At 41.2% G+C, this 24,525-nt stretch overlaps 1 protein-coding gene across 1 annotated transcript in view; it reads left to right on the top strand.

The window, feature by feature from the left end:
* The window catches only part of LOC142108234 (extracellular calcium-sensing receptor-like), a 31,150-nt gene extending 6,840 nt beyond the window's left edge, over positions 1–24,310 (top strand). Inside the window, exons 2-5 of the mRNA XM_075191864.1 lie at positions 1,211–2,044; positions 3,635–3,859; positions 5,517–5,640; positions 23,412–24,310. Of these exons, the coding sequence (XP_075047965.1) occupies positions 1,211–2,044; positions 3,635–3,859; positions 5,517–5,640; positions 23,412–24,310 (2,082 nt within the window). The remainder of the gene's footprint in view (positions 1–1,210; positions 2,045–3,634; positions 3,860–5,516; positions 5,641–23,411) is intronic.
* Positions 24,311–24,525: the final 215 nt, after the last annotated feature.

The following is a 24,525-nucleotide window of genomic DNA, read 5'->3' as shown; positions in this document are numbered from 1 at the left end:
TTAGAGCACATCTGGAAACATTGAATGATTTTAGTTATTCACTTCCCCTTCCTTTCCCCCAACACTTGCTCCTTCCCCCTATCCTTTGCCCTCCCCCATCTCAGTTGTTTTTTTTACAATGTCTTCTTCTTTGCATCTTTGTACAATTCTGCAAAAAAAAGAAATGTTATTTAAAAAAAAATACTGGTTATGTTTTGGGAAAGCATCTGAGTAGTGGGACAACAAAATTTATATATGATGTATATGGCCAAATTGTTCTCAATAAAATCCGTCAGTAACAAAATGTTTGACAGGCAACATTTTATTTGTCAGTAAATCATCCATTAAAATGGTAACAAAATTATTTTCTGCATAAACTACATAATATCCTAGACACATTTCTCTTTCTAGACCCCTACAATAACATCTCTCCTGCCAGTCTGCTATACATTATGTTACAGGGCAGGCCTGGCCAACCTGTGGCTCTCCAGGTGTTGTGAAACTACAAGCCCCAGCATGCTTTGCCAGTATAAAGACAACCTGTAACTGGCAGGGCATGTTGGGACTAGTTTCATAACACCTGGAGAGCCACAGGTTAGCCAGCCCTGTTATAGGGCTCCATGCTGTAGAGTTCAGAGTATACTTTTGAGAGATGAATGTCAGCTTGACAGTGAAAGGCACCAGTCTTCCACATTACTGACTGCAAATATGGCATACTTACCAACTTGATGGTGCTGTCTTCCGGGAGCCTGCTGGGGGAGGTGGGAGTGAGGGGGGCGGCATTTTGGACTAAATTTTGTCTACTTCACTAGGAAGTGGGCAGAATTCAGGAGATTGCCATACTCTCCCGGGAGTCCGGGAGACTCTCCCAAGATGTGGGAGTCTCCCGGACATTCTGGGAGAGTTGGCAAGTATGAAATATGGCTGTAATTTTATTTGACATATAAAGTAAGAAGAAAACACACAAGGCAATGAAATTACATATGTAGTATTGTTGCCATATGTCTAGGCTTCTCTAAATGTTTGAAGCCTTTATGCCCTTGGCTAGGCAGTTCTCACTCAATATCTGCCAAGTTACCATTGTCCTATGTTACGCATGTTATGACAAATGAAACTTTGAGTGTGCCAGTTAAAATCTTTAAGACGAATCTATGTCAACTAGATTGTGTTAAATATTTTTTGTTGGTTTATACTTTCATATGTTGTGTCTGTCTTCTTTCTCTCTAATTAGATAAGTTATGGTGCAGGACATCCAATCCTCAGTGATAAATTACAATTCCCATCCTTCTTTAGAACACTACCTAATGATGACTATGAAGTTATAGGACTTGCAAGTTTGGTGAATCACTTTAACTGGACTTGGGTGGGGATCATAAGCTCTAATAATGAATTGGGAAGATCAGGTTCTCAATTACTAATCAAGGAAGTAGAAGGGAATGGAGGCTGCATTGCATTTCATGAAATTCTACCTATCTTCAGATCTATGGAGTCAGTTTTGCGCATCGTAGATGTCATCAAGAACTCAAAAGCCACAGTCATTGTGTATTCTACCATGGAGAACGTTATTCCTCTTATGGAGGAGGCCTCATTTCACAATATTACAGATAAAGTGTGGATAGGTGGTGGAAGTTTGACCATCACGTCCGACTTCCCCAGAACAGACATTTTAACAACTTTAAATGGCAGTCTTGGTGTGTTACCTCCAAGTGGAAACATTCCTGGTTTTAAAGAATTTCTTTACAGCATCCACCCATCTAAATTCCCAGATGACATCTTTATTAAAACATTTTGGCAGAATGCTTTTGGTTGTGTTTGGCCAACAGACAGTCCTTACACATTTTCAAACACTTCTGAAAGCCAAACTATTTGGTGCACAGGGAAGGAGAGATTAGACAGTATTGATCCAAATGTATATGATGTTTACAAATTTGTATACACATACAAATCTCACAATGCAGTTTATGTGATTGCCCATGCTTTACATGAGATGCATTCCTGTATACCAGGACACGGACCCTTTCTCAACAGATCCTGTGCGGAAATTTTTAGATATCAACACTGGCAGGTACAGTATTTCAGAATAGACTTCTTAATGATGTGTTGTGTTGATGTTTATTTTAAAAGATAATTCTTATATATTCTTCCCTTTTAATATCTTAGGTCTCAGGGCTTGGGGATTTTGATTTTAAGAATTCTATATGATTAAGCAATGCATAAGGCTATGGCACATATTGAATTATCCATGGAGTGTCTCCAGAATGGTCGCTCCGTGGCGATGTAACATCGCAGATTTCTCTTGCCCCCATTAAAGTGCGAGCAGAAATCCGCGATGATGAGGTACCGTACCTGCAAATGTGCAAAGCCGCGATGTTCATCATCATCATCATCATCAACATTAATTTATCTAGTGCCAGCAAATTCCGTAGCGCTTTACAATTGGGAACAAACATTAATAAGACAACACTGGGTAATGCATACAGACAGAGAGGTAAGAGAACCCTGCTCACAAGCTTAGTATCTATAGGACAATGGGAGTTTGAAACACAAGGGCACGTGCAACATCATATTGCACACTGGACCAGCTAGAATGCAAAGGTAAAAGTATTGAGTGGGCTGTGTGTGTGGCAATGTTGGTCAGAGGGTTGTTGTCTTGTGTTAACTATGGAGAGGGTGGTAATAGGGTAACCTAGGGAGATTAAGATGGTGGTTGAGGAATATCATAAGCTTGCCTGAAGAGGTGGGTTTTCAGAGAACGCTTGAATGTTTGAAGACTAGAGGAAACTCTTACTGTGCGAGGGAGGGAATTCCACAAAGTGGGTGTAACCCGAAAAAAGTTCTGTAACTGAGAATGGGAGGATGGGATGAGAGTGGAAAAGAGACGCAGAACGAAGGTGTCGAGTTGGGAGATATTTTGAGATAAGTGAGGAAATGTATGTCGGTGCACTTTTGTTGACGGCCTTGTATGTTAGTAGAAGAATTTTATATAATGTAGAGACTGACAAAGTGGCTCAGCAGAGGAAGAATGATGTTCTTCCATACAGTGCGGTAAATTGAATATGCCCTATATGTACCAGGTTCTAAAGTTAAAAAATCAAAATCTATAATGCATTTAGTTAAAATATAAAGCCACATGCCTAAACCCTGCCATTTAATTTGTGGATATGCTGAGTCAAAATCTCTATTATTGTCAAACTTAGTCATGCAATATTAGACAACAAAATTAAACATATCTGTTAAAAATCCATATATAGTTAGCTAAATGTCTATAGAAGCTCTAATATTGGATTGATAATACCAAAAGTTCAATACAGTTCAGAGATGCATTAACTCTGTAATTAGTGAGTATAAAAATAAGGTAAAGTTGTACTAAATATACTTTTTGAAATGATCCGGTTTTATGTAACAAAACACATTTATAGCACCATTCACCACTTCAGTAGATTTAGTTAGTTAACACCCAATTGAGGCTCTCAATCTGATTTTGTTATGCTCTCTTTGTATAAGGACTATAGCTTATTCGAAAAAGAGTAATGCTCTGCTGTAATAGTCCATTTGACCGGATTTCATCAATAAAGAGGGGTGGGGGAAAGTTAAAAAAATATATAGCATATATGATATAGTTAACCTTTTAAAAAAATCCAATTTTTTCTTTCAGCTACTTTACTACATTAAAAAAGTAAACTTCATCAATAATGCAGGGGAACAAATATTCTTTGATAAGAATGGAGATATACCCCTTTATATGGATATCCTTAACTGGCAGCTCTATGGTAATGGTAGCAATCAGTATGTCCACATTGGCAGTTTTGATGCACGTGCCCCAAAAGGCCAGGAACTACAGATGGAGGAAAGAAAGATTGTCTGGAATGGTCACAGCCATGTAAGTCTTAGGCATCTGTTTATTAGAAGTACACATATATGTTGCATGTAAGATTTTCACATTTACAGATTTTGGCTGATTAATGCTTTACCTAATACAATAAGGAAATTGAATAATAACATCTAACTCTACGTATTTGTTTGGACCATTGGAATGCAATAACATAGAGAGTTTGACTGCATCCATAACAGTGTAAGCGTTCATTTCTGTTATTTTTAATTGTATTTAGCTTAGTTTAGAGATTGTAGCAAACCTTTTATCGAATTAAAAATCAATGAGATCTAAAAACTAGAAAATCATAAAAAAAATTCATCCATGTCAGTGTTCAGAATCCTAATTTTGGATCTTTATACGATTAGTTTATCAAACTTAATCAAACATATTGCATCATAAATATATACAAGATATTTAGTTACTCACTAGCTATGCCAAACTGCTTTATTAACATGTTAAGCACAGTTATCTCTTCAACCATTTGCATAGGTCTATTCAAAATATAATTTGAATAACTATTGTTTAACAGTGCTGAAACTATATGGTATGTTGTTGGATAAGTATCACGCGCCGGGTGTTCAGGCAGCGCACCTGACACCCGGCAGACTTACCTCTCATCGGCGCTCCGCTTCCCGCTGGGCGCCGCCATCTTGGATTCGGGTCTGCGCATGCGCAGACCCGGCAATTACACTAATTCCCCTGCTCACTGCTGATTGGACCTTCTCCCTGGCGGCAAGTTTAAAAGGCACCTCCTCTCTATCTTCAGTGCCTGTTCTTTGAGTTACCTCCTGGTGATAGAAGTGGCTTCCTGTTACTTTCCAGCTATTTACCTCCATTCTGGACTGCAGAGCTGACGCTCATCTTCGGACATCTCCACTACATTTGTCTTCAGAGCTGACGCTCATTCTCCTGAACTCTCCGCCACATAGTGGTCTGCAGAGCTGACGCTCACTCTACTGAACTCTCCGCCACATAGTGGTCTGCAGAGCTGAGGCTCATCTCCAGACACCTCCTCTACATTTGTCTTCAGAGCTGACACTCATTCTCCTGAACTTTACACCACATAGTGGTCTGCAGAGCTGACGCTCACTCTACTGAACTCTCCGCCACATAGTGGTCTGCAGAGCTGACGCTCATCTCCGGACAACTCCTCTACATTTGCCTTTAGAGCTGACGCTCATTCTCCTGAACCTTATACCACATAGTGGTTTACAGAGTTACACCAATCTGCATTATCTTCATTGCCATTACTTATTGTATTGACCATCCTTCCTACAGTACTACTGCCTGTAGTCTTCCCAGGGACTTCCGTACAGTGCTCTAGTAGGGACCGCGACCTGCGAGGTAGACGCAGCTGAGCCCATACTGCTTTGCGGCGGTTCCTGGTGAACACCGTCTCCTCGTTAGACTCCGCGCCCTGTTGGAGTAGTGCCAAACTGTTCGAATCTCTTGGTTTCGCTACATCTGCCGAGTCTCCTCGTAAGAACCGTGACAATAAGTAATGTTTTATCTTGACCTCCAAATGGTATAAATCTTGAACGGCAATATTTGTTTTAGATCTACATCTCTTTTTTAGTCCTTGTTTTACTTGTTCTAAGTCTCTTTGTCTTTTCCTGCATTTCATGTTTCATTACATTGACTTGCGTACTGCAAATTGTGTCAGCCCCCGATCTCAGTCTGCAGAAATCCTTGCCCAAAGGGCTTCAGAAGAGCCACAGGTCAAGGAAAAAAGATTTGTTGTTTTGATTGTGTTCCATGTTCTGAAGGAGAGATCCTCAACCCAAATGGTATGTAGTATTACATATTTTTGACATTATTATGGTATATATATATATATATATATATATATATATATATATATATATATATATCTATGATTCTTATATTTAGATTATCTACTGTATATATAATTTACAATCCACTACTATAATGCATTTCATCATTTAACACTTTAAAAATGAGGGACATAATATAAATTGTTAGGTTCTCTGTATTGAGAACACAAATGCACATTGTGGCAGGATTCATGTTCGGCTGCAACTTGTATACAAGTTGGGTTTTAAAATTAAAGTATGATGCTTAAATGTAGTTCTGACTGTATTCAAAAGGAAGCAGATCTCAAGATGCATTTTGATCTGAATCTGTGTTTAAGAATGCTTTTCCTAAACAGTACTATCCTTACGTAGGCAAACAGAAAAGACTGCACTTGAGAACCTAGGACCCAATGACCATCAAGCAGTATGGTTTAGTATAAAGGCAGACTCAACACACCACACAAAAACAAAGGTGTTAGAGTTTAAGAAGACTGACTTTGCAGAGATGGGAAAATATGTAAGCAATTCTTTGGCAGAGTGAAGGAATTTGAAAGCAGTGCTGGAAAGGTGGGACAAATTAAAAAGTGTAATACTAAACGCAACAAACCTTTGTATCAAAAGGATTAGGACAAGCACAAGGAAATGGAAACCAGTATGGTTTGTAGAAGAAGTATCATCATCATCATCATTTATTTATATAGCGCCACTGATTCTGCAGCGCTGTACAGAAAACTTATTCACATCAGTCCCTGCCCCATTGGAGCTTACAGTCTAAATTCCCTAACATACACACACAGACACAGACAGACAAAGAGGGAGATAGACAGACAGAGACTAGGGTCAATTTTTGATAGCAGCCAATTAACCTAGCAGTATGTTTTTGGAGTGTGGGAGGAAACCGAAGCACCCGGAGGAAACCCATGCAAACACAGGGAGAAAATGCAAACTCCACACAGATAAGGCCATGGTCGGGAATTGAACTCATGACCCCAGTGCTGTGAGGCAGAAGTGCTAACCACTAGGCCACTGTGCTGCCCAGTAGCAAGTATTTTGAAAGAAAAATAGATGGCCTTTAGGAAATATAAGCAGACTCATAATAATGAAGAAAAAGAGGTGTATCTTGTTAGACAAAATGAGGCTAAGAAGGTAATCATATGTGCAAAGGCACATGCTGAAGAGAAAATGGCCCAGTCAGTAGGTAAAGGGGGCAATTTTTTTTAGGTATATAAGTGAAAGGAGAGAAACAAAAGAAGGAATGATAAGGCTAAAAACAGAGAGTGAGAGTTTTGTTGAGGGAGATAAGGTAATAGCAGATCATCTAAATATTTTTTATTTTTATCATCAATATTTTTATTTAAACTTCTCAAAAATATAAGGGGTACAGAAAAATGAAAAGAGGGGAAATCACACAAGGAGGAACACATGGGGGACCCTCACGCAGGGGGGAGGAGTCACTCAGTTGAAGCAAGGCTCATAAAATCAGCAATATACATACAAAAGAGTGCAAGTATACATTAATACACGTTAACCTTCATTTTGACAGTCTGAAAATACTCCCAGCATGGCAGGGGTGCCAGAGGGTGTAGTCTGTTTGTTGGGCTGGGGGAATTCTATGAGAGCCACTGGAAAGGGGAATGGTGGGGAGTCCGTGGTGACCCCAGGGTCATTTGTGACATATTCATGCGACCTAAACCATCATAATGGGAGCTGATGCAGATGTGGAATAGGACATGTCTATTGTTTCCATCTCAAATAGTAGGGGAGGTGGGGGACTTCCAGTTTTGGGCTACTGTCACTCTAGCAGCTATCAATATGTGCCCCAAAAGATATCAGTCTTGTTTAGGAATGGAAGTCGGATATACATGAAGAAGAGCTAAGGCGGGGTCTGTTTTTAAAAGAGCGGAGATCAGGGCGAATACCCTGCCCCAGAGTGGCTGAAACACTGGGCATGTCCAAAAGATGTGAAAGACATCAGCTACCAGAGTACAGTGGCGCCAGCAGAATTTTGATTTGTTTGGCCAGATCTTGTGTAGTCAGTCTGGGGTAAGGTATAGCTGAATGAAAAGTTTGACCTGTATCTCTGTGTGATTGATGCATTTTTACATGCGATGGTAGGTTACATAGATTTTCTCCCATTTTCGCAGGGTGAAGCTTAAGCTCACATTTGCTTCCCAGCAAAGTTGGGCTGCGACTTTAGTGGAAGTAACATAGTAACATAGTTGATGAGGTTGAAAAAAGACACCAGTCCATCAAGTTCAACCTATTTTGGATCTCCTGCGATCCTGCACTTATATTAGAAAGTAATCCAGAGTAAGCAACCGCCAATCTATTTCAATTTTGAAAATCCCCCCAGACTCAATATTGCAATCCAATTTTTACCCTATATCCACTACTATCCTTTATTTTAAATTAACGGTCGTATCCCTGGATACACCTTTCCGCTAAAAATTTGTCTAACCCTTTCTTAAACATATCTATTGAGTCTGCCATCACAACCTTCCCTGGCAATGAATTCCATATATTGACTGCCCTTACTGTAAAGAACCCCTTCCTTTGCTGGTTGTGAAATTTCCTCTCCTCTAACCTTAGGGGATGACCACGTTTCCTGTGTATGGTCCTTGGGGTAAAAAGTTCCCGTATTGACCCCTAATGTATTTGTACATAGTAATCATATCTCCCATTAGACGCCTCTTTTCTAAAGTAAACATGCCTAAACTGGCTAACCTTTACTCATAACTTAATGACTCCATACCCTTTATCAATTTTGTTGCCCTTCTCTGAACCCTTTCTAGTTCCAAATTATCTTTTTTATAGAGTGGTGCCCAGAACTGTACTGCATATTCAAGATGAGGTCTTACCAACGATTTATACAGTGGCAAAATTACACTGTCTTCCCTTGCATCTATGCCCCTTTTTATGCATGCCAATACTTTGTTTGCCCTTGCAGCTGCTGCTTGACATTGAGCACTATTGCTAAGTCTACTGTCTAGGAGCACTCCCAAATCCTTTTCCATTATAGATTCTCCTAAATTAATTCCATTTAATTTATAGATTGCGTTCAAGGAGAGGAGGTATATTGATACAAGAACGTTATTCCGCATACATTGGCACTCTTTGTCAGTCTAAAACAGACGGTGGGAGCGAGGAGAGAAAGTAAGGGGTCTTATAGACAGTCATCACCCAGTACCTAACTTGCAAGTACTTATATGTTTCCGATGAGGGTAAGCTATAACGATCTAGGAGCAGAGAGAAGGGAAGAAAGAGGCTCTGTTCAAACAAACCTGATAGGAAGGAAACCCCCATGTCTTTCCAGGCGGTAAGATTTAAATCTGGAATGAGTTTGCATACTGCATGAAGAGAGAGATTGCGTGACGGAAGTGTAAAAATCTGTATGTAACCCAATAATCCTGTCCCACATCTGCATGGTGTCTGAGATAGACAGTAGTCTAAGGGGCAGGTGAGCCTGGGAGTCCAGAGAAGGTCCAGAGGATAGCTAGTGCACAGGGCCCTTTCAATGTCTAACCATGGCTTAGAGGCTTGGGGAAGTGCCCAATCCCGCAGGTAGCTCAATATAATGGCTTCTTGGTAGTGAGTTAAGTTGGGAAGCATCAGACCTCCATGCTGTTTAGATAGAGCCATATGTTTGTGGGTGAGAAGGGGGCATTTCTGTCTCCACACGTATGTCATCATTAGTGTATGGAAGTGGGCCATCAATCATTTAGGTACAATATATGGTATAGTGCGAAAAATATACACGAGTTTAGGTAATAACATCATTTTAAAGGCAGCTATGCGGCCCAGCCAGAAGTTAATCCAATACTTGGCCAAGGAGGAATAATGGAGAAAAATCTGGGAGAATTTAATTTCAAATATATTAGATAGGGTAGGGGTTATGTGTATACCCAGATAAGGCAGAGATTCCCTTACCCAAACAAAAGGAAATTGCTTTTGCAGGGTTGATAGTGAGGATTGCGGTATGTTGATAAGGAGGGCCTCAGATTTAGTGATGTTCAATTTGTTGAACGAGGCTGCACTATAACCGTCCAAGATGTGTTTCAAGGCTGACAACGAGGTCTCCGAGCTGGTAAGAAATAGGAATACATCTATTGTGAACAGACACAGTTTGTGTGTATAGGAGTGAAGCGTAATACCCGGGAAGTTTGATGCCTGGCTATTTGTATGTAGTAGAGGTTCTATGGCCAGAACAAAGAAGGGAACCCCTGCCTTGTTCCATTGGTGAAAGGGCAAGGGGAAGATAGGAAACTAAATACCCTCGCAGAAGGTCCCTGATATAGGGCCAATATGGAGTATATTATATTTCCCTGTATACCAAATTTAAGTTATACTTCTTTCATATGAAGCCAGTGGAGCCTATCAAAAGCTTTCTCTGCATTCAGAAAAAGCATAACAAGCTCCTCTCCGGTCCCAGACAGGAGGTCCACCACATCCAAAATGCAGTGTATTTTCTCTGATACCTGAAGACCCAATATGAAGTCAACCTGATTCGAATGGATCAACTGTGGTAAAAAAAAGATTAAGACAGTCAGCTATCAACATAGCATACATTTTTAGGCCAGTGTTGAGTAGCACTATGGGTCTGTAGTTCTTACAATTGGAATGGTCTCACCAGGTTTGGGATTAGTTATTATTTGTGCCTCCAACATCTCAGCTGGGAAGCTATCACCCGTCAAAACATTGTTATAAAGATTGGTGAGAAGCGGGGCCAGATCTGACCTAAACGTGATGTAGAAGGCATTAACGAAACCATCCGAACCAGGGGCTTTGTCTTTCGGGAGGTTGTTTGATGACCTCTTCAACCTCCCTCTGGGACCAAGGGAGATCAAGAAGCTCCAAACTTTTTATATCTAATAAAGGGAGGTTAAGGTGGTGGAGAAACGTAGATATGGAGAGTTTTGTTGGTTGCACCGTGTCTTTGTCATCCTGCAAGTTATAAAGTCTGCGTAATATTTAGTGAATTGATTTGCTATGTCAGTGGGGTTGTAGATCTTATTGCCCTTAAAGTCATGGAGAGTTTTTATTCGATTTCTGGCTTGTTTACACCTAAGTGTACAGGCCAAGAGCCACCTGGCTCTATTGCCCGTGGAGTAGAATTTCTGAGGCAATTTAGTGAGAGCTGATTTCATGCAGGATATCAAAAATGTATTGAGCAGTTTCCTAACATCATTTTTTCTGTTTGGAGAGCTTTGGAGAGGAGCTTCTGGATTTGCAATTCTAGAGTGGTTAAAGTGAACTCAAGAGTTCCTTGATGGGAAAGGTATTGCTTTTTTAAGCGAGCACCTATTTGTATGGCTGAGCCTCGCAGGATTGCTTTCAGTGCACACCAATGAATGGAAAGACATGTATCGTCTGGGTCGTTAGTCTGAATGTATTGTGACAACGCTTACGAAAGATCGACCCTGGGTTCCAAAGAGGTAAGTAGGTATCTGCCAAGGTCTCGGGGGAGTTTTAGTAAGTTGTAGGTTCCAGGACCGCTCTATCGGGGCATGGTCTGACCATGTGATAGGGAGTATGTTATTAGTACTGGTGTGTTGAGGTGTCCATGTATGTATGTATTATGAACCCCGGAGTAGGTAGGCATATTCTCGTACATTTCGAGACTGAACCCGCCAAATGTCATATAGGTCATGGTCCTCTAATAGTTTACAAAAAGCGTTAGAAAGTCCAAGGGTTGGGTCAGGTCCTGCCGATCTTAGTAGTCTGGACTTGTCTATTTTGGGGTCTGTCAGGTTAAAGTCTCCCAGCTGGACTAAATGGCCTCTACGGACTTTCTGTACCTCTTTGCGTAGTGATTTGAGGAAATGAATTTGACGGGAGTTAGGGGCAAAATGATACCAACCTTGGTATCATTTTGAGGGGTGGTGGAGCTAAATAAATCCCACCCATGTAGCATTTGGAGAAGGAAAAGGGGGACACCAACAATGTAGCAACAATATAACATCAAATGATACATCATCATTATCATCAGTTATTTATATAGTGCTACTAATTCCGCAGCGCTGCACAGAGAATTCATTCACATCAATCCCTGCACCATTGGAGCTTACAATCGAAATCCCCTAACATACACACACACAGACCGAGAGAGACTAGGACATCTTATATATTGCAGGTAACAGTATTATATCAGTGCAATGTGAGCAATGCGAGGAGGGATGTGCGTCAGCCGGGGGCATCAAGGCTTCTCACCGCTGCATCCCAGGCCCCACAGGACATTAAAACTACCCTTAAGTAAACCTATTATCACACATCATGACTTATGTATCAAAAACGTAGAAGGTAACATTTCAAACATTAAACATGAAACATTAGACAGTAAAATTGCTAATAGTTATTTATATCGATTCAGAGGTAGAAGCTGTAAGACTTCAGCAAAAACAGTAAACCTCAGTCTTTAGAAACATGAGTCCATTCTGGTTGAAGCGGAGGCTTGCTAGCAGCGACTAGATGGAAGAGGCATGTGTCATTCCTCCAGAAGTTTAGTGCCGGCTTCAAGGGACGAGATAATAGATGAGGAATCTTAATGTCGGACCAGCAGCTTGACTGGGAAGCCCCATCGGTAAGAGATATCATTTGCTCACAGGGCTGTCATGATTGGATGAAGAGTTCTTCTTTGGTTGATGGAAATAAGTGAGAGGTCTTGAAAAAGCTGCAAATCACTAAGCACAGCTGTGTTGCTCAGATTATGTGCCTCTCGGAGTATGGCGCCTTGATATGGAAGAAATGGACCCGGAGGAGAGTTTCTCTCGGGACATTCCCCGACATTGAGGACATGGGAGGCGGTATATATGGTCAAAAAGAAGGTCCTAAACGTCCACAGAAGGTAGTAGTTTCTTGAACAGTGAAACGCCATAGTCTTGTAGATCTGTATTGGAGATCGATTCTGGAATACCTCTGATTTTGATGTTTCTGCTGGAGCGTTCCTCTAGATCCGCAACTTTATCTTTCAGAAAGGCAACTTCACTCTGAAGTGAGTGTTGTGAGGAAAAATAGTCATTATGGGAGGCAACCAATCCCCCCATCTTTGTGTCCAGATGGTCTGTACGATCTCCAATGTCAACAATGTCATGTCAGCAATGGCAATTTTCAGGCCTCCGATCACTGCCCTGATCTCAGAAGTCAGATCAGCCAAAAGGCAGTTAACATCTGATGTAAAGTAGAGTGCAATATGCGCGCTGTTAATGGGGCGTCCAGTGCTCCTTAAGATCCCAAATTGGGGGTAAGAGGACACGGAGGTGGGACCTCCGGTTCCTGGTTCTGGACCGATTGAGGAGAGCCTCTTGACGTAGAAGGTGAGCTTGATGCAGACTTGGGCTTTGGAAAGAATTTAATTGGAGAAGCCAAGACATTAGGCTTGATCTTTTTAGCAGCCATGACCGACTACCTAATATCTAGGACCTGCAGTGTTTGAAGGTAGACTCTGACTAGCAATCTGTTGCTTAGGGTGCTACACTGGGTGGGTATCCTACTTGCTAATTCAAAAGACTTCCATTAATATGCCGGTAAGAAGTGTTATGGCCTGCAGTGTGGTAGTGGGTGGGCCGATATATATTGTGCTGGATGTTCAGCTGTGACCGTTGCAGTTACTGGGCAACTTCAATGCGGATCGGTGAGCAGTTGGGGTTTGCCAGGGGGTGTATGCCAGCCAGTGGTAGAACAGTCCTGTGAGTGTATCGCGGATCCCCTGTTCATGTTTAGTTGATTAACTGGTGCCGGGAGGCACTTAACAAATGCTCGAAAGAGGGGGATTCATGAGTGGCAGGGAGCCAATAAAGTCAGAGGATGCGGTGTTATGAGGTAATTTCTCATTGTATATGTCTTCCACATCAGATAGCCACACACACAATATATGCACAGACTCAACCACTAGATGGCAGTGGAATTCACTCTGTGTTGCCATTAGGACAAAAGTCCACAAGATGGCAGCTGTGAGTTCCGAATTTACAGTCTTGAAATATGCTGTGAAAAATGCATGCGTGTTGAAGACATCCAGCAAGTGAAAATGAAAATATACGGTGACATGGCGTTACCCAGTTATCACAATTTGTCTATGGGAATCCCAATGCTGGGTAACTGATGTGCTTTGACAGGTAAGGAGTGCCCTGATGTTAAATTGAGTGCTGTGAGTAGCCTGTGTTAATTCTGTTGGTGGTTAGATGTCAGGCAGCTCTAAAATAGGTTTCACAGTCTATAAAGCAGGTCTGACAGAGCTTGTGTCTGCAGCCTCAGCAGCTGTGGAGTTAATAGGAGATAGCCTCACCACCAATCCAACCACGCAGGCAAGGTAAGAAATATTACGGTTTGTCTGCTGGTATAGGGCACATCGTTCAGAACTGAGAGGGGAGAAGATGGTCTCTCCAGAGAGGGACAGAGGATATTTTCATGCCAAAATGGTGCTCAGGTGAAGTGTGACCAAATATAATGTAAAAGTGGTTGTCTGACAGGCAATATGCCATACTTGCCAACTTTCCCGGAATGACCGGGAGACTCCCGCATTTTGCGAGAGTCTCCCAGACTCCCGGGTGAGTGTGGCAATCTCCCGAATTCTGCCCACTTGACTAGGAAGTGCCCCACTTTCTAGTGAAGTGGGAAGAATTAGATCCGAAACGCCGCGATTCCCGGTGAATAAAAATGAAGCGATTTTGGCCGCCCTGCCCCGTCACGCCCACCTCCACTGGCTGGCTCCCGGAAGAGAGCTGAAGAAAGTAGGTAAGTACGCAATATGCTCCTGGATCGGGAGCTTCCTGTTCGAATCACAGGACAGTATTTTAAGGAGAGATAGGCTTTGATTTGTGCAGATGGGTTCAGCTGAATATACAGGCTGCATGGAGGTCTTACATTTTGCCTGTGGCCATCTTGGCTGCCAAGCCACGCCCCCCTCTTAATAATTATTTTTGCTCAGTGTTCACCACAGAAAGAGAGTCGAAGGGGCCACAGTTAAGTTGCAAGTATATTCATAAGAGAAGGTCCTAAAAGAACTCTCAAAACTGAAAGTGGATAAATCAATGGGACCTGATGGGAAACATCCCAGGATACTAAAAGAGCTTAAACAGGTGCTGGTAACACCATTAACAGAATTATTCAACCAGTCGCTAACTACAGGAGAAATTACAGAGGACTGGAAAAGAGTGAATGTAGTCCCACTGCACAAAAGTGGAACCAAGGAAGAGGAAAGCAGTTACCAACCAGTGAGCCTTACAACAGTAGTAGGAAATTTGATGGAAACTAGAGACGCTCACTGACCCCGTGTTTTGGTTTTGGTTTTGGATCTGGATTACCGTCGTGTTTTGGTTTTGGTTTTGCCAAACCGTCATTGCGTGTTTTGGTTTTGGATTTGGTTTTCTTTGATTTTGTTTTTCTATTTGGTTTAAAAATCAATGTTTTTGGGCCTAAAATAACCAAATTTAGTGCTCCACCTGTTTCTTGGATAAGTAATGTAATTGTAAAGCTAATAAATTATCCAAAAAACAGTTTAATTCCTGGTAGGCCTTCATTAATTCGACACACAAACCAGATTGTCTCCTCTCCATCTATGAATATTGGCAATGCAGCCATCATCTTTGAATATATATTACACCCTATAGTTATACTTAAATATGTAAAGAAATGGACAAAGGCAGTTTGGTTTCTTGTCTCTCCAGGCCCCCCTCCAGTTGTATAAAATACCAAAAATTTCAGCCGTTATAGACTGTACAATATTAATTGAAATGGAGAAAACCAGTTTGGTTTCTGTCTCTCTAGGCCCCCCTTCACTTGTATAAAATACCAAAAAATTCAGCCGTTATAGACTGTACAATATTAAGAGAAATGGACAAAGACAGGTTGGGGTCACTCTGTGTATGACTCAAGATGATACGTGATATGGAAATGCCCCAAGTCCCTTTCCTCTTTGGGGGTAGATTGCACCCTACACTTACATAGAAAGTTTTAAAAAGATGTTAATGTCGGGATCTGGAGCTTCATCCTCACCCTCATCAGTGTGTACGTCATCATCACAGACTATCAATTCATCGCCGCTTGAATCCACCATTAGAGAACAGTCAGTGCTAGGATGTCTTGGATAGTGAAGGCCTTCCTCGTGGAAGGTGTAGTTCATTTTTATAAACATCATTTTCTCCACATTTTTGGGAAGTAACCTTCTACGGTGATCACTGACTGACCCTCCAGTGTGTACTCGTTCAGAGTACACACTGGAGGGTGGGCAGCTTAAGTATTGCAAAGCAAGTTTGTACATGGGTTTCCAAATTGCCTGCTTTTCTTCCCAGTAAGGAAAGGGACTGTCTGACATTTCTATATAAATTACCTCTTGAAAATAATCCTCCACCATCCTTTGCATGTTAATACTCATATTGGATGGAGTTATGGGGAAGGTCACACCTTTTTTAGAAAAATCCTTCAAACCAGCCCAGATGTTAAATTGTTCTGGTCTGCCCTCTGCGTCTTCCCTGCTTCTTTTTTGAAAATTCATTTTTTTTACGAGCAGCAGCTGCTTGAGAAACTGAAGGAGGACACGTCGACAAGCCAAGGCCCACTTAAGCGGACAACTTGCTGAGCAATAGCTACTTGCAAAAGTTCACATCTCGTCCATTTTGAAGCAAAGACTCAATGTAGGTCTTAAATCTTGGATCAAGCACTGTGGCCAAAAGTACTGATCCGAGTTCAAGATCTTAATAACTCGAGGATCATTGTGAAGCAAATTAAGTACTTGATCGACAAGGCCAACATACTTTGCGGAATTTCTTGCTTTCATCTCCTCCTTCAGTTTCTCAAGCTGCTTTTCCAATAGTCTAATTAAAGGAATGACTTGGCTCAAACTAGCAGAATCTGCACTCACTTCACACGTCACAACTTCAGATGGTTTCAGCACCTTGCACAGCACTGAAAGGATTCCCTACTGTGCAAGAGTGAAATACATGCCCCCTCCTTTCCCAATGTCATGGCTTGTGCAATACGCTTGGATGGCTTTGCACTGTTCCTCCATCCTCTGCAGCATGTACCTGGTGGAATTCCACCTAGTTACCACCTCTTGCTTAAGTTGGTGGGAGGGCAAGTTAAACTGCTCTTGGAGCTGCTGCATTCTCCTACATGCTGTGGCAGAATGCCTGAAATGGCCTGAAATCTTACAGGCCACCGAAAGCATCTCTTGCACCTCCCGGTTATTTCTTAGGAAGCTCTGCACCACCAAGTTGAGGGTGTGAGCAAAACAGGGTATGTGCTGGAAATCACCCAGCTGTAATGCTCGCACTATATTGTTGGCGTTATCAGAAATGACATATCCTGGGGAGAGTCCAAGTGGTATAAGCCATGTATCAATCACATCTCTTAGTTTGCGTAACAAATTGTCAGCTGTATGCCTGTTAGTGAAGCCTGTCATACAAAGAGTCGCCTGCCTGTGACAAATGTTACGTAGTGGTGTACATGCTGCTGCTGTTCCTGCTGGTGAAGGTGAATGACCAACCCAGTGGGCTGTCACAGTCATATAGTCTTTGGTTTGCCCACTTCCACTTCTCCACATATCTGTGGTTTTGTGGACAGTGGGCATAATGGCATTTTTCAGCGCAATCTCTACATTTGTACACACTTTTTGGTAGAGTTGTGGAATAGCTTTACGGGAAAAATGGTGTCGCGATGGAATTCTGTAACGCAGGCACAAAACCCCAATTAACTGTGAAAAACCAGCTGCGTTTATTGTGGATATTGGACGCAGATCTAACACTAACATGGCAGTCATGGCGTCTGTGATTCGCTTGGCGACTGGGTGACTGCTGTCCTATTTGCTTCCCCTAGCAAATGATTGTTTCACAGTTATTTGTTGAAATGTAGGACTGCTCTTTTTCTTGGCCTTCCTCTGGGCTGACGATTCACCCCCAGAAGCTGCAACAGCAGCAGCAGCGGGACTAACGCTTTCTTCAGAGGAATCAATAATAGTGCAGGAGTCATCCAGCCTTAAAAAGTGGGATACAGGGCTAACTCCGAGCGCTACTGAGGATATTGATGAGGATGGTGTGGTATTTTGTAGCCGTCAGGATGTCGGTAAGCGGAGCTTCCTACCTGATGATGGAGTGCTTGCAATTTTTTTGGAAGAACTTTCAGCCTTTCCCAACACTTTGCCATGAACTCTCGTTAAATGGCGCAACATAGACGAGGTTCCAAGAGGGTTAAGGTCCCTCCCTCGACTGACTGTGGCTTGACATACACTACTAATGGCTATACAGTTGTTGTCTGGATTGGGTTAGAAATAATTCCACACATAAGAAGTGATTTTTTTTTTTTAATGGCCTGGCATGACAATGGCCTTTTTCTTGTCACGTGCCAGAACTGCTGCCACTGGTGCAGGACTGACACAAACAACCTCATCCTCATCAACATCCTCATTAGCGCCCTCGTCGCCTACACAAATCTCCCCCACATCCTCTTCTATTTCCAAAGTGGCATCCTCAATTTGTGTATCACCGGCTACACTCGGGCTATTAAGGCACACATCAGCAAACATTATCCTCTACTGCCTTACTGTTATCTTGCAGCTCGGCTTTGACGCGTTACAATAGTTGTGCACCACTTGTAGGCTCGGTTACATTTTTTGATCTGCCACTATAAGACAAAGGTGAAGGCCTCATTCTCTCTTTGCCAATGTGTGTGTAGAATGGCATGTTGGCAATTTTTTTTTTATCGGCACTTAACTTTTCCTCAGTTACACTTCTTTTTCGCTTTAACACGGTAAAAAAAAAAATTGGGTGTGTTTTTTTGACTGATTTCAAAAGACTGTGTAGTTTGACATCGCCTTTCCCAGATGACGTACTGGGAACACTACCATCAGGACTGGTGACAGAACCTGGTTACTGATTCTGCTCATATGTGGACTGCTTTGAATCCATTATGAGCCCAAAGCACTTGTACTGCTACAAATTGTTTTAGATACTGCTGACGAATATGACTTTTGACAGCCAGAAAAATTAATGCAAAAGAATGGGGGACACCCCAAAAGCACTTGGAGTGCTAAATATTATTTTTTTTAGATGGCTGACAAACAGGACTTTTGACAGCCAGAAATATTAATGCAAAAGAATGGGGCACAGCCCAAAAGCACTTGGAGTGCTAAATATTATTTTTGTAGACTGTTGACAAACAGGACTTTTGACAGCCAGAAATATTAATGCAAAAGAATGGGGGACACCCCAAAAGCACTTGGAGTGCTAAATATTATTTTTTTGGCACTGCTGCAAAATAGGACTTTTTTGACAGCCAGATAAATTTCTGCAAAAGAATGGGTGACACCCCAACAGCACTTGGAGTGCCAAAAACTGAACAAAAAAAACCCTCCTCTCTTCTCTTCTTACTGCTGTAACAACTGATTACAATGGTATTGAATACAATCAATCACTGTCTCTGCGCTGATCTAGCCAGTGTGACCTAACCCTGCTTTCTCCCTCTGTCAAATGGCGATGGATTGCTGTGGAGGCTGGTATCTATGCTTTTCAAATCTCACGAGAACCGAGCTCAGAAAAACGAATACGTCACAATGACGTTTTGCCTCGATTTCGAATCCGAATGGGCGGGAGAGTACCGAGCGTGCTCGGCTCGGTACTAAGATACCCTAAATTCGGAAGGATTCGGATCTCGGGGAACCGAGCCCGCCCATCTCTAATGGAAACACTCTTAAAAAAAAAAAGAGTTATAGAATATCTCAAATCCAGGAACTTACAGAATCCCAAACAGCATGTGTTACAAATCTTTTTGACTTATTGACTGGGTGAATAAAGTAATAGATGAAGCGGGTCTGTAGATTTCACAACTAACCAGTTTTGAGGTCTCAGTGCTGATGGCTCAGCTATGATACATGTGATACAATCATGCTTTCCGGGAACACTGCATGTTGGAATAAACTTAATCATGGGCTTCTCCGCAGCTTGGATCTCATCTTTTTTCCACACTTCTTTATGTCCTGAAAAGAAGAGGAGTTGTTCATTACGAATCTGCGAAAAACAGAGAAAGCAATGAGCTTTTGCATAACAAAACCGTACTGGGAGGCAGTGATACTTCTGGTGCACCCTGATGTCATGCCAGAGAAGTCTACCAATTTATCCAATGTTGTATTGTTTAGGTTGAGAACATTTGAAGGAGTGATAACATGCTTTCGGGGCTTCGTGGAAGACATTATTTGGGGATTTTTTTCTTCACACTCCTGGGCAAAGAGGCATATGCAATAGGAGACTCTAAAATGTGACGCTGCATCTTGTGTGGCAAACATATTAACATTTTAGGCAGTCATTTCACATTCTTCACGCTTTTTTGCAATAAAGTCCACTGCTCTTTGTTTTTTTTTTTGTGTCAGCAGGATTGGAACATTTCTCCATTGTTTTCCAATCCTGCTGACACATGATTTCAATCCATGTGAAATGCCAGCAGAGCTACTTCTCAAGCTCGGAAAGCACTTGGGCAGAATTTTCATGGAGATCAGAAGTCAACAGCATCTTAGAAACTTGCCCTTCTCTTCTCTGATAGAGTAAGATCATTTTTGCCAGCGTGGTCTTTTCAAACAATGCCCAGTATTTATTTGAAGGCTCAGTGGATAAATAGCTTTCTGTTATGTTCTTGCCCTTAGATTTGCCCTCATTCAAGATGGCCGTGATTGTCTCAGGAAGATTCCATCTTGGATCTCATTTCCTGTTTGGGCCTAGAAAAGGCACTTCCTGTTATGCAGCCTTTGCTCGAGTATTGTGTTTGTGTCTGAACCAGATGCTTCCACAGAACCTTGCTCCATTGATTTGGAATACAATTACTTGGTACCTCTACAGGATATTTATCCTGTTGATACTTTGGACTTGCTTGCTGGACATTTAAGATTTAGTTCTGTATCAAAATAAATCCTGTTTACTACAGTACTACCTGGCTATTGGGTTCCGTTTGTAATACCAGAAGTGTGACACTTTCATATGCTTTCTGTTTCTCATCTAGATACAAATGAATCTTTTTCACATCTTCAGAGAAAGGTAAGAGTTGAGGTTCTTTCCCTATTGCCTGATAGATCTTCCTGAAATTTTGTGCATTTCCCACCACAGCAGCGCAACCCTCCTTCATTGCTTGATATTTGACAATACTCAATATCTTTTGCAAGCAACTTCCAACCTTTCATGCCAGCGAGAGTATATTTAATGTGTAGGTTTCATCATCAACCACAGCTACCAGCTTCACCGCATCTACTACTTGCAGAAAGTTTGATGGGTCAGTAAAGTCTTCCATCTTCTCTAAAGGGGTAGCTTCTCTGGCATGTAATATTAGACTTCCCGTTTCTTAAAGCTTCTGACGGATGTAGTCATGTTGCCGAAATCTGACATGACCCAGTTGCAGATATGGTGCCCCATCTGAATGATGCATCTGTCATTTTTTACTTAATCGTGACTTAATGTGTTTAACCTGGGGTCATGTCGGTCAAGAGCTTTCAAAAGCCACCATGGTTGTCTGGTTGAAGAAGCAGAGCAGAGGCACACAGAGACTGGACTCTGTTTTTGCCAGGTTTGAGTTTGTCGCACCTTTGGTTGAGCTTGAATGTTTTCATGTGTAGCCACAAGAATATTTAGCAAACAAGCCTTGGCAAGCAGTACAGTGTATGAAACCTTGGGGAACCATCTCTTTGTCTGCCAATTGGCATGCTAATTTTCATGGAATACGAACACTGTGTCTAGTGCTTAGCACCTCGGAGTTGTGTGCAAAGTTGCCTCTATTCTGAAGATGTGCAAATTGCTTGAACCTTTCTTTCAAGTGCTTGGGAAATTTCATGGCCCAGGCAACTTCAGTCTCATTACAGCTCGTAATGCCGAGTACTTTTTGAGAGAGACTTTTGTAGCCATCACTTTTTTTGAAAAATGTTTGTACGGACACTGCCTCATCTTTTTGGCCTTCTGTGTTTAAAGCACCACTGTCATAAGGTCAAGAATTGTGGTGCATGAATGTGTCTCTGTGTTTCTTTGCTTTGTTCCTCAACCCCAATAGCACACCACTGCTGCTGTTGCTGGCTTATGAATTTTTCTCCTCTGAAGGGTCAGGATGTTAGAGCCACCACTGGCCTGTGTTATAACCTACTGTCCTCACTTTCCTTTCGGCAGGAGAAGGATGTGACTATGTCTTATTCCCGTTATGTGTATAAGGACAAGAAAGCTGCATTCTCCTTTACTTCCAGTGCATAGTGGAACGTGCATATTAGAACATAACATGCTCACACTTTCCCTTCCACATCAGAAATACACTCTTTGGGACACACCATAGTTCAATGCTAAATATATTAGATTAGTGGGGGAACGTTGCAAACTTCTAATTTTCAGGAGATCTATAGGAAGTGACATTCTATGACTATGACCTAGGAAATTCACCATCTATAAGATACATTGTGATTTTACATTACCATTCTGGTAGTAAGACTTGTATTTTAATCATTATATCTAAGTGGATAATGGAGCTAAAGAAACATATTTAGGACCTCATAAGTCCCTACAAATCTATAGTAATAAGCTGATAATAAAATAGGTATGTAAAATTCAATGGAATTCTATTGACATTTAAAATAATGTCAGGCATGACATTGCTGCTAAAGGTTCAATATTGTACCCTGGGTCTTGATTGACATATAAGTATAAATAGTGAAGGGATTATCTTTTAGGTAAACATACATTTTAAACCTGCTCATCCTCATTTTACGGTGTATTGTAATATAATTGTTTATATTAAAAAATAACTGTATTGTTACGTTATCTTTATTCTTATCAAAGTAGTGAGGGATGTGCTGTGTTTCATTACCTTATTACAATGTTCGCTAATGCATATTGTACAATCCAAATAAGCTAAAAGTTTTCTCCATATATTTCTAAAAGAAAGCCTCATTTACAACGTGAACAAATAAGAGTTGTTTCATACGTAAATATTCTCAACTACTATACCTTTGCTAGAAAAATCATTGATATTTGTTAATTCACTAATGAAGAAAGTGTCTACATAATACATTTTGTCCTTAAGAATTAAAATATAATCACTGACAGGGACAAATGCAGGATTTTTAAGCGGGGGTTTTCTCCCCCCCAAAAAATATATACAGAGAGAGCTGCTGTGCATGCGGCCGCGCATGCGCAGCAGCTCCATTTTGGCGATGCTGTACTGTACAAAGAAGCATCCGCAGCAGTGCTGTATTGTAGTACAATACAGCACCGCCACGGACACTTCTGTGACAGCGCCGCGACTGCTGTACAGTATAGTGCTGCTGTGTAGGGGCAATGTTTAGTGCCCGTTCGTTCACGGAGAGGAGGGGTTTCTGGAGAACCAGACATCCCCCCTGCGTGCGCCCCTGACTGATTGCACAATATGGGAGTGAGCAGTATTTGAGAAATAATTCACAAAAGGCAGCTTATCAAATCTGTAGGAACCAGAGATATTGGTAAAGCATGTTCCACAAAGCAGATTGTAACAAAGTACCTTATACTTCAGTAAGATAACTAATTCCAGAAGAATTGATAGATTGCCTTATCATGAAAATAATTTTAAGCAAACAAAATGGCTGCCTCCCATGTGGGTACATAAATGGCATATTTACTTAACCTGTTACTTTTATATATATGTAAAAAAAAAATAACTTTTTGTTTTCAATAGGCAACAGTGATAAAAAGAGAAAACAGGTTATTGAACATAGAAATAACATTGTCACAAATTCCGATAATAATTGTTATTGAATTTTTCCACAGATGTTACTGAATGTATCAAATGTCCAGAAGATCAATGGCCAAATGTATCAAAAGAGAAATGTGTGCCAAAACTCATCCAGTTTCTTGCTTATGATGAGTTTTTGGGTTCCTCTTTAGCTTTCATCTCAATCATTAGCTGTCTTCTCACTTTTTCTGTGCTTTGTTTGTTTATTATTAAGCATAAAACACCCATAGTTAAGGCCAACAACAGAGAACTTAGTTATCTACTACTGGTTTCCATTATGTTTTGCTTCCTGTGCTCTTTAGTATTCATTGGACGACCCAACCTACTAACCTGCATGCTGCGCCAAGTGGTGTTTGGAATTATCTTCTCCATTTGTCTGTCAGCGATACTAGCCAAGACTATCACTGTCATCATGGTATTCAATGCTACAAATCCAGATAGTAAAATAAAAAGACTTGTTGGACTGAGAATTCCAATATACATTGTCCCTACTTGTACATTAGTCCAGCTAGTCCTGTGCTTAATATGGTTATGTAGTTCTGCTCCCTTTGAAGAATTCAATATGGTAGCAGAGATTGGAACTATAATTATTGAATGCAATGAAGGATCTAAATTATTATTTGCATGTGTTTTGGGCTACATGGGACTCTTGGCTTCTATCAGCCTTCTTGTTGCCTTTCTAGCCAGGAACCTCCCTGACACCTTCAATGAAGCCAAGTTTATCACTTTCAGCATGCTAGTGTTTGCCAGTGTCTGGATTACATTTATCCCAGCCTATCTAAGCACCAAAGGAAAACACATGGTCGCAGTGGAGATATTTGCCATCATATCTTCCAGTGCTGGGCTCCTTGTGTGTATATTCTTTCCCAAATGTTACATTATTTTACTGCAGCCAGAAATGAACAATAAGAAATATATAACAGGAAGAAAATGATCCAAAAATGATGAAGACTAAATTGGCAGATGTTCTGTAAAGCATTAGGATTATAATGTAATTTTAAGCATATGCTGCCTTTAATTATAATGATTAGATTTCACAAGTAAAAATCGTTTTGTCATTCTTATTTTTTCTTTATCCTTATACTCCTTTGTAGCACTGCTTCTCTTGCTGAATTTTTCATTGCGTGTCTTCACATTGTAATCATTTCA

The sequence above is a fragment of the Mixophyes fleayi genome, chromosome 12 (genome assembly GCF_038048845.1).
Source record: "Mixophyes fleayi isolate aMixFle1 chromosome 12, aMixFle1.hap1, whole genome shotgun sequence".
Taxonomy (NCBI): Eukaryota; Metazoa; Chordata; class Amphibia; order Anura; family Limnodynastidae; genus Mixophyes; species Mixophyes fleayi.
The sequence above is the reverse complement of the archived record's forward strand: the minus strand, read 5'-3'. Positions and strand labels throughout refer to the sequence as shown.